The 9,633-nt window shown below is 33.8% G+C and overlaps 1 protein-coding gene across 1 annotated transcript in view; it reads left to right on the forward strand.

Annotated features, from left to right (window-relative positions):
- Nucleotides 1-9,408, forward strand: part of RNF180 (ring finger protein 180) — a 261,351-nt gene extending 251,943 nt beyond the window's left edge. Inside the window, exon 7 of the mRNA XM_065875170.1 lies at nucleotides 9,179-9,408. Coding sequence (XP_065731242.1) covers nucleotides 9,179-9,378 — 200 coding nt within the window. The 3' untranslated portion in view covers nucleotides 9,379-9,408. The remainder of the gene's footprint in view (nucleotides 1-9,178) is intronic.
- The last annotated feature ends 225 nt before the right edge of the window (nucleotides 9,409-9,633 follow it).

Here is a 9,633-nt window from a genome sequence, read left to right on the forward strand (position 1 = left end):
GAAAACATTAATATACCAACAACTATTAAAGAAATTGATTGGTGTTTAAAAACCTACACCCACACCTGAAACGACTACAGGCCCAAGTGGTTTTATAGGTTAGATTTAGTCAAGCCATCAAGAATTCTAGTTTTATGCAAACCATTTCAGAGAATAAAAAGAGAGCACAAGATTGCCAATGTCAGAACAAAGGCAGTCAGTGCCTCTTGCTTGCAAGATATGCAGACACACAGAGATCCATAGAGAATTGTCACCCTAACTGCCAACATGTTTTATGAAGACAATAAAATCATGATATACAAACCAGGCAAAAAATCGCATAAAACAGAAAATTATAGACCAATCTTCCTTACAAACATAGGCATAAAAATGCCACATAAAATATATAAAGGTTGAATTCATCAATGTGTAAAAAACGATTATCATGAACACACAGAATTTATCCTGGGTATGAAGGAATGATAAAACATTGGAAAATCTATCACTTTAATTCATCACTTTAACAGATTTTTAAAAAATTATTCAACATTTAAAAAATCTTACTATTTGAATTCATCACATTAACAGATTAAAGAAGAAAACCATATGAACATCTTGATATAGAGAAACTATTTTGACTTGACCAAATAATAAGTATGTTAATATTGGCACAAGAATCCAAATCTTCTGATTCCTTGAGGAGTATGATTTTCACTGCACTACACTTTTTTTCCTAATAGTTTATGGCAAAAAAAAGAGTATGTGTCTTTATTGTGTCCTTTACTTTAAAATAGCATAATTAAAATCTACTAGTAATATTGGCTATTTCTTTAAACCATGTGTTGATTACAAACTAATTATTATCAGGTTATCACTAATAATAAATTGTGCTTAAGTCTGTGAAAAAGTGAATTCCTGGTACAGAAGCTTCTCACTCCATTAACTCCAATCCAAATCACTTTTTGGAATGAAGTGGTTGTATATATAAAAATATATACATTGACTTATTACAATGGTTTTAAGTGTACTGTCTCCTAGGCCATGCACTTTAAATGGGGGCAAAACCTGGTTCTTGGGGCACCAAAAAAGTCTTAGATATTACAGTCGTTTGAGGCCCTCAAGAGCTCACCCTACCTGAACAAATTTTATTCCTTATTTTTAATTTCTCCTCATTAAGGAGAAATTTGGTTTAATTTGATTTACTGATTAGAATATTTAATTTGAGATATATTTAAATTTAACATTTTTTTTTCTCCTTACAGGAGTGATAATGAAAAAAAAAAAGATTTAGAAACTATTCTAGACTATGAGTTTCTTAAGACAGGAACCATGTCTTAAAATATCTTTAAATCCTCAGCCTCTAAGAGATAGTACATATACTCTTCCTAAATTTTTAATCAATTCCATATTTTCAGTATCTGATGTTCTGACAGTCTATTTAAAGTTAACATGCTTAGAGAAATCAACTCATACTTGAAGGAAAACAGTTTCTCAGTATTTGTTTGAACAAACAATGGTAAGCATATTGATTTATTCAGAAAAGGTAGACATAATATGAAGAACAAGAACTGACAAGAAAAGCAGCTTCTTCCTCATATTCGAAGTAGCAGTAACGATAGTAGAATAAAAATATAAGAATCTAACATTTATTGAAACTTTACTATCAGCCAGGAATGTGCTTTATATGTATTAATTCATCTAATCCTTATATTAGCCCAATGAATCAGGTACTTTCATTGCCATCATTTTACAGTGGAATCTGCAGTTAATCTCTGTGATTAGTATTCTGGCAATTTTTCTAATTTCATAATCAAATATAATATTTACTAAGTAACTGTCAGTGAGGTCATTTTCTTTTAGTCTGATTTTGATTTAGAAATTCCAATCCTCTCATTCAATTTACAGCTTTGGAAATTCCAAAATTATTACAGACACCTATTCACTCCTTCCACACTTAAAAAAAATTTTTTTAAGAAATTAACCAAGTAATGATCATTATCCCACCTTACCTATAAAAACACCATTGCATAAGCCGTCTGGGTCAGCATCACCTTCTGATGTTCAGAGCTAGAAATTTTGTAGTTCGGTGTCCTCCCTGCACTGCTTTTTTTCCCTCATTCCACCAATAAAGGAAATTACCATTAATGATGACATTTCCAGAGTGAAAGGGGCACTATTAGTAATTATACCAAGACATAAGAGTCACTGAGAATGTCCTGGGGGAAACCAGAATGTATGATCACCATACTCATAATTCTACATCTTTTGTGCCTTGTCTACTCTCAGTTCTACTGTTTTCTACAGCTATGCCATTAATACAGTTATTCTTTGACCCAAACAACTGAAAGTCTGAATTTGAAGACTCTAAGGCCTCTAAATATTCCTTTTGGACAGAAAAATCACATATTTTAAATACAGTAGTAATGGTAATAATTTCCAGTAACAATGTTACTGTTTTCCAGCCTATATTTGTGAAAGGTTTTGAAAAGGTATATAAACTACTTTGGGAACATTTGTGTTTATATATTAGAATAATTTTTTGATTGTGAGAAAAACTCTTCCACTTCCCCTCTCTCCTACACAGAAAGTCCCCTTTCCTTTTAAGATACTGAGTACAGTTTAGAGAACAGTATTTAGATAGTCATAAATAGCTGTTAGGATTGAAATCCCCTAAATATGCTCTCCAAAATAGAATGCCTACAGGCTGGTGCGAGACAATCCCTTGGAGTGTGGGAAAATAACATTAAAATTTCTGTTATGATTATTGAAACAGAAGAAAAGTTAAACTTTACTAATACTTAGTGAGGACTGACATTGGCATCTTTACTTACGTGTTATGATGGTATGTAATGTTAGCCAAGGAAAACTGTAAGTTTGACAATATGAATAGCTGACTTCATTAGTTGGTTAGTTTTGCAGGTGTTGCAATGTTTTGAAGTTTAATATGACCAGTTAAATGGATTTTAGATATTATCTAGTTTTAGGTAAACTACCAACACAAGGTGCACAGAAACTTAAACAGAATCCTATAAAGAAATCAGATTGATGATAATACTGATAAGGCAAACAAAAAAATAGAAGAGCTGACACATCATTCTAGTATAAGCTTTTTGTAAGCTATAAAAATTATTTAAAAAAATAAAATATGACAGAAAGTCAGCCAAAAACATTAGAAATTATTAAAAACCTACTTGAAATATGTCTATAAAATTTATTGTAAAATATCACTTAACATTTATCTCATCCTTCGTAATTTCATGTTTTTAATCTACATAAGTAAATGTAATTTACAAATAAACACTGAAAACTATAAAATATCAATGAAAGAAATTGAAGATGATACAAGTAAATGAAAAGCTCTTCCATGTTCATTGATTAAAAGAATTAACGTAGGGGTAGGGAAGTAGGAGGTACAAACTATTAGGTATAAAATAAGGTACAAGGATATATTGTACAACTTGGAGAATATGGCCAATATCTTTTAATAACTATAAATGGAGTATAAACTTTAAAAACTGTAAATCACTACATTGTACACCTGTAACTTTTATAATTATATAACTGTATGGCAACTATAGTTCAATAAAAAAATAAAATTTAAAAAAGAATATTGTTAAGATGTCTGTACTACTCAAAGCAAAATAAATATTCAACACAATTCCTATCAAAATACCAACAGCAGTTTTCACAGAAACAGAAAAAACAATTCTAAAATTGGTATGGAACCACAAAAGATTCCAAATAGAGCAACCTTGAGAAAGAACAGAGTGGGAGGTATCACTTCCTGATTTCAAATTATATTGCAAAGCTATAGTAATCAGAATGGTGTGGTATTGGCATAAAAACAGACTCATAAACCAGTGGAACACCCTGGAAAGCCCAGAAGTAAGCCCACACATACACAATCAACTACTTTTCAATAAGGATGCCAGGAATACACAATGGGGAAAGGATACTCTCTTCAATAAATGGTATTGGGAAAACTGGATTGCCGTATGCAAAAGAATGAAACTGGACCTCTGTGTTACACCATACACGAAAATCTACTCAAAATAGATTAAAGAGTTAAATGTAAGATTTGAAACCATAAAACTTTACAAGAAAACATACAGGATAAGCTCCTTGACAATGGCCTTGGCAATTTGTTTGGGTGTTTTGTTTTGTTTTGTTTTGGATGTGACCACAAAAGCTCAGGCAATAAAAGGAAAAATAAACAAGTGGACTACATCAAACTAAAAAGCTTCAGCATGGCAAAGGAAACAAATAAAATCAAAAGGCAACCTATGGATTTTGAGAAAATATATACGAACCATAAATCTGATAAAAGACACTGGACATTTCCTAATAAAGTAGACAGCAGGTACTGTCACACAACAAAAAAGATAATTATGTGAGGAGATGGATATATTAATTAGCTGACTATAGTAATCATTTCACTATATTATATATCAAATCATCCTGCTTTACACCTTAAAGATATATATTTTCTATTTTAAAATAGAAAATAAAACATATGTAAACAATAATTTAGGATTATTCTTGATCAAAGAAATTTTACTTTAACCACACTAATACTCAGGTGAATGCAGCCTTTCTGTCAAAATAAGCAGCCTGATCTAGAGCATAATATTTAACATTACTTTTGTTATTGTTACATAACAAGTTATTAAAATAGATGAACCAGAATCTGCTTCAAGCTTGAGCCTCACGGAGCCTTTACCACCAGAGTTACTAGCAAGTACTAGAATATATCTTTTGTGCTCAGTTTATTGTATTGTCCCCACTCACCAACACTAATAAGCACAGAAATACATTAGTAGGCAGTAGATAACTACAAAGCAAAAGTTAATAATCACGTTATTCATCTTAAAAAATATATAATTTTGAAGGTCTCTAAAAACAAAATTCAGTGTTGGTCAGCCAACAAAAACAGGTTGCCATTGAGTATACCAAACTGTAAATAATTAGCATATAAATATCACAAAATAAAAAGAACAGCATTTCACAGTGAGATGTAATATTTTTCAGAAATGTCATATTCATTTAGTCATAAATGGACTATTGCTTACTTTCAATATTTACTTTTTATATAATCTCCTTAAGTAGGTCCATGCTTGGAAACATAAGAATTAAAGCTCAATTTCTTCAAAGGAGTATCATTTTGTCTGTCCAGTTTATTCGATGTTAAAACATAAGACATTTTTCCTATAGAATTTTGCACATGTGACTTAGTGAAATTCTCAAGGTATAAGAGAGAAGGTTAAGTTGGTGATCAGAATTAACAAACATTAATTGTGAGGGTTGTACAAATAAAACGAAGTTTTAATTTAGAAAATGCTCTCATGGGAAAATAATTTACATTTGAACCTCACAATCTTTTTTCATTTGCTATTTTTTAATTTTATATTGGAGTAGAGTTGATTAAAATGTTGTGTTACTTTCAGGTGTACAGTAAAGTGATTCAGTTATACATATACATGTATGTATTCTTTTTCTAATTCTTTTCCCATTTAGGTTATTACAGATATTGAGCAGAGTTGCCTGTGCTATACAGCAGGTCCTTGTTGGTTATCTATTTTAAATATAGCAGTGTGTGCATGTCAATCCCAAACTCCCAATCTATCCCTCCCCGCTACCTTCCCCCATGCTAACCATAAGTTCCTTCTCTAAGTCTGTGACTTTGTTTCTGTTTTGTAAATAAGTTCATTTGTATCATTTTTTTTTAGATTCAGCATGTAAACAATATCATATGATATTTGTCTTTCTATGTCTGACTTACTTCACTTAGTATGATAATCTCCAAGTCAGCCCATGTTGCTGCAAATGGCAATATTTCATTTTCTTTAATGGCTGAGTAATATTCCATTGTATATATGTACTACATGTTCTTTATCCAGTCATCTGTAAATGGACATTTAGGTTTATTCCATGCCTTGGCTATGGTAATTAGTGCTGCAATGAACATTGGGCTGAATGTATCCTTTTGAACCATGTTTTTCTCTAGATATATGCCCAGGAGTGGGATTGCAAGATATATGGTAGCTCTATTTTTACTTTCTTAAGGAACCTCCATACTGTTCCCCACAGTGTCTCTACCAATTCATTCCCACCAACAGTACATAGGGTTCCCTTTTCTCCACACCCTCTCCAACATTTATTGCTTGTAGACTTCTCTTTTTTTGCGGTACGCGGGCGTCTCACCGTTGTGGCCTCTCCCGTTGCAGAACACAGGCTCCGGATGCGCAGGCTCAGCGGCCATGGCTCACGGGCCCAGCCACTCTGCGGCATGTGGGATCTTCCCAGACCGGGGCACGAACCCGTGTCCCCTGCATCGGCAGGCAGACTCGAAACCACTGCACCACCAGGGAAGCCCACTTGTAGACTTTTTGATGATGACCATTCTGACTTTTATGAGGTGATATCTCACTGTAGTTTTGACTTGAATTTCTCTACTAATTAGCGATGTTGAACATCTTGTACCTCTTGATCATGTGCCTCTTGGCCATCTGTATGTCTTCTTTGGAGAAATGTCTAATTAGGTCTTCTGCCCATTTTTTGATTAGGTTGTTCTTAAAATTTGTATGGAAACACAAAAGACCTCGAATAGCCAAAGCAATCTTGAGAAAGAAAAACAGAGCTGGAGGAATCAGGCTTTCTGACTTCAGACTATACTACAAAGTTACAGTCAGCAAAACAGTATGGTAGGGGCTTCCCTGGTGGTGCAGTGGTTAAGAATCCACCTGCCAATGCAGGGGACATGGGTTCGCGCCCTGGCCTGGGAAGATCCTACATGCCACAAAGCAACTAAGCCCATGTGCCACAACTAATGAGCCTGCGCTCTAGAGCTCGCATGCCACAACTACTGAGCCCACGTGTCACAACTACTGAAGCCCACGTGCCTAGAGCCCATGCTCCGCAACAAGAGAAGGCACTACAATGAGAAGCCTGCACACTGCAACGAAGAGTATCCCCCACTCACTGCAACCAGAGAAAGCCTGTGCATAGCAACGAAGACCCAATGCAGCCAAAACTAATAAAAATAAATAAATTTTAAAAACAAAACAAAACAAAAAACCAGTATGGTACTGGCACAAAAATAGAAATATAGATCAATGGAACAGGATAGAAATCCCAAAAATAAACCCACACACCTATGGTCAATTAATCTACGACAAAGGAGGCAAGACCATACAATGGAGAAAAGACAGTCTCTTCAATAAATGGTGCTGGGGAAACTGGACAGCTACATGTAAAAAAAAAAAAAAAAATGAAATTAGAACATTCTTTAACACCATACACAAAATTAATCCATTTTGATTTTAAGACCTAAATGTAAGACCAGATACTATGAAACTCTTAGAGGAAAACATAGGCAGAACACTCTGACATAAATCGCAGCAATGTCTTTTTCTATCCATCTCCTAGAGTAATGGAAATCAACAAAAATAAACAAATGGGACCTAATTAAACTCAAAAGCTTTTGCCCATAAAAGGAAACCATAAACAAAATGAAAAGACAACCCACAGAATGAGAGAAAATATTTGCAAATCATGCAACTGACAAGGGATTGATCTCCAAAACTTACCAACAGCTCATATGGCTCAATATCAAAAAATGAGCCTCACAAATTTTTGAATTAAATCATCAGATGATATAGATGAGAAATCTGAGACCCAAGGAGATAAATTACCTTGCCCCAAGTAAACGACAGATCAAAAATAGTCTCCTAAAATATTTGCAAATGATATGACCAATAAGGAGTTCATATCCAAAATACATAAAGAACTTATACAACTCAATATCAAAAAAAACAAAAACAAAAACGAATTAAGGGCTTCCCTGGTGGCACAGTGGTTGAGAGTCCGCCTGCCGACGCAGGGGACGCGGGTTTGTGCCCCGGTCCGGGAAGATCCCACATGCCATGGAGCGGCTGCGCCCGTGAGCCATGGCCACTGAGCCTGCGCATCCGGAGCCTGTGCTACACAACAGGAGAGGCCCGTGTACCACAAAAAAAAAAAAAAAAAAAAAAAAACAATTAAAAAATGGGCAAACGACCTGAACAGTCATTTTTCCAAAGAATACCTATAGATGACCAACAGGAACAGGAAAAATGCCCAACATCACTAATCATCAGAGAAATGCAAATGAGTATCACTTTACACCTGTAGAATGGCTACCATCAAAAACACCACAAATAACAAATTTGGAGAAAAGGGTACCCTAGTACATTGTTGGTAGCAACGTAAATTGGTGCAGCCACAATGGAAAACAGTATGAAGGTTCCTCAAAAAACTAAAAATAGAACTACCATATGGTCCAGCAATTCCATTCCTGAGTATATATCCAAAGAAAACAAAAATAGTAATTCAAAAAGATATATGCACCCCAATGTTCATAGCAACATTGTTTACAATAGCCAGGATATGGAATCAATGTAAGCGTCCATCAGCAGATGAATGGATAAAGATGTGATACATATACACACACACACACAATGCAATATTACTCAGCCATAAATAAAAGCATGAAATTTTGCCACTTGCAACAACATGGATGGACCTGGAGGATATTATGCTTAGTGAAATGAGTGAGACAGAGAAATACAAATACTGTATATTATCATTTATATGTGGAATCTAAAAAATAAAGTGAATGAATATATCATAACAGAAACAAACTCACAGATATAGAGAACAAACTAGAGGTTCCCAGTGGGGAGAGGCAAGGGAGGAGGGGTAAGAAGAGGTAGGGGATTAAGAGGTACAAACTACTATGTATTAAAATAAACAAGCTACAAGGATATATTGTATAGCACAGGAAATATAGCCAATATTTTATAATAACTTTAAATGGAGTATAATCTATAAAAATATTGTTATGTTATATACTTGAAACTAATATTGTAAATCAACTATACTCCAGTTTTTAAAAAAAGGATCGTTTCCTGACTCCATATTCCATGCTCTTTGCTAATTTTACTGTCCCCCCTTAAAATCCTTAACTGAAAAAAAAAAAAAAAGACTTCTGATAGTTGCTTATCATTAAAATTTAAAAAAAAACTGTCAGGAATACAATATATCACTCAATGAAATCAAGATATGCTCTGGTCGTGATACTTCTGTTCATAATGCAGCTTCCTTTCTGAGAACTTAAACTGAATTTAATGAGCTTTAAATAATATGTTCATGTATCTTCTAGGTTTCCACAGACGTGCAGCTCCAGTTACAAGAAGGCAGTTTCCACATGGTGCACATAGGATGGATTATTTGCACTTTGAGGATGATAGCCGTGGATGGTGGTTTGACATGGATATGGTGATCATCTATATTTATTCAGTGAACTGGGTCATTGGATTCATTGTTTTCTGCTTTCTTTGCTATTTTTTCTTTCCATTTTAGGAATTTTCATACCTTACTATTGGTTGAACAATTACAAATGATGTAGATAACAATTACTTAAACATTTTTTTAAATGTGCTTTGAAGTTTTTATAATGTTGCATTATATAAATTGTTGGTGTTTATAGAAAATCTGAGAATGGACTTATTTATGAATTTTTTCATGTAACAAACTCAACTTTATTCAAGAGCTAATCTGTCTAGCACTTAGCAACAACACACTGTTAATTTCATAGTTCTTCTTGGTTTGGGATTT

The sequence above is a fragment of the Phocoena phocoena genome, chromosome 3 (genome assembly GCF_963924675.1).
Source record: "Phocoena phocoena chromosome 3, mPhoPho1.1, whole genome shotgun sequence".
NCBI lineage: Eukaryota > Metazoa > Chordata > Mammalia > Artiodactyla > Phocoenidae > Phocoena > Phocoena phocoena.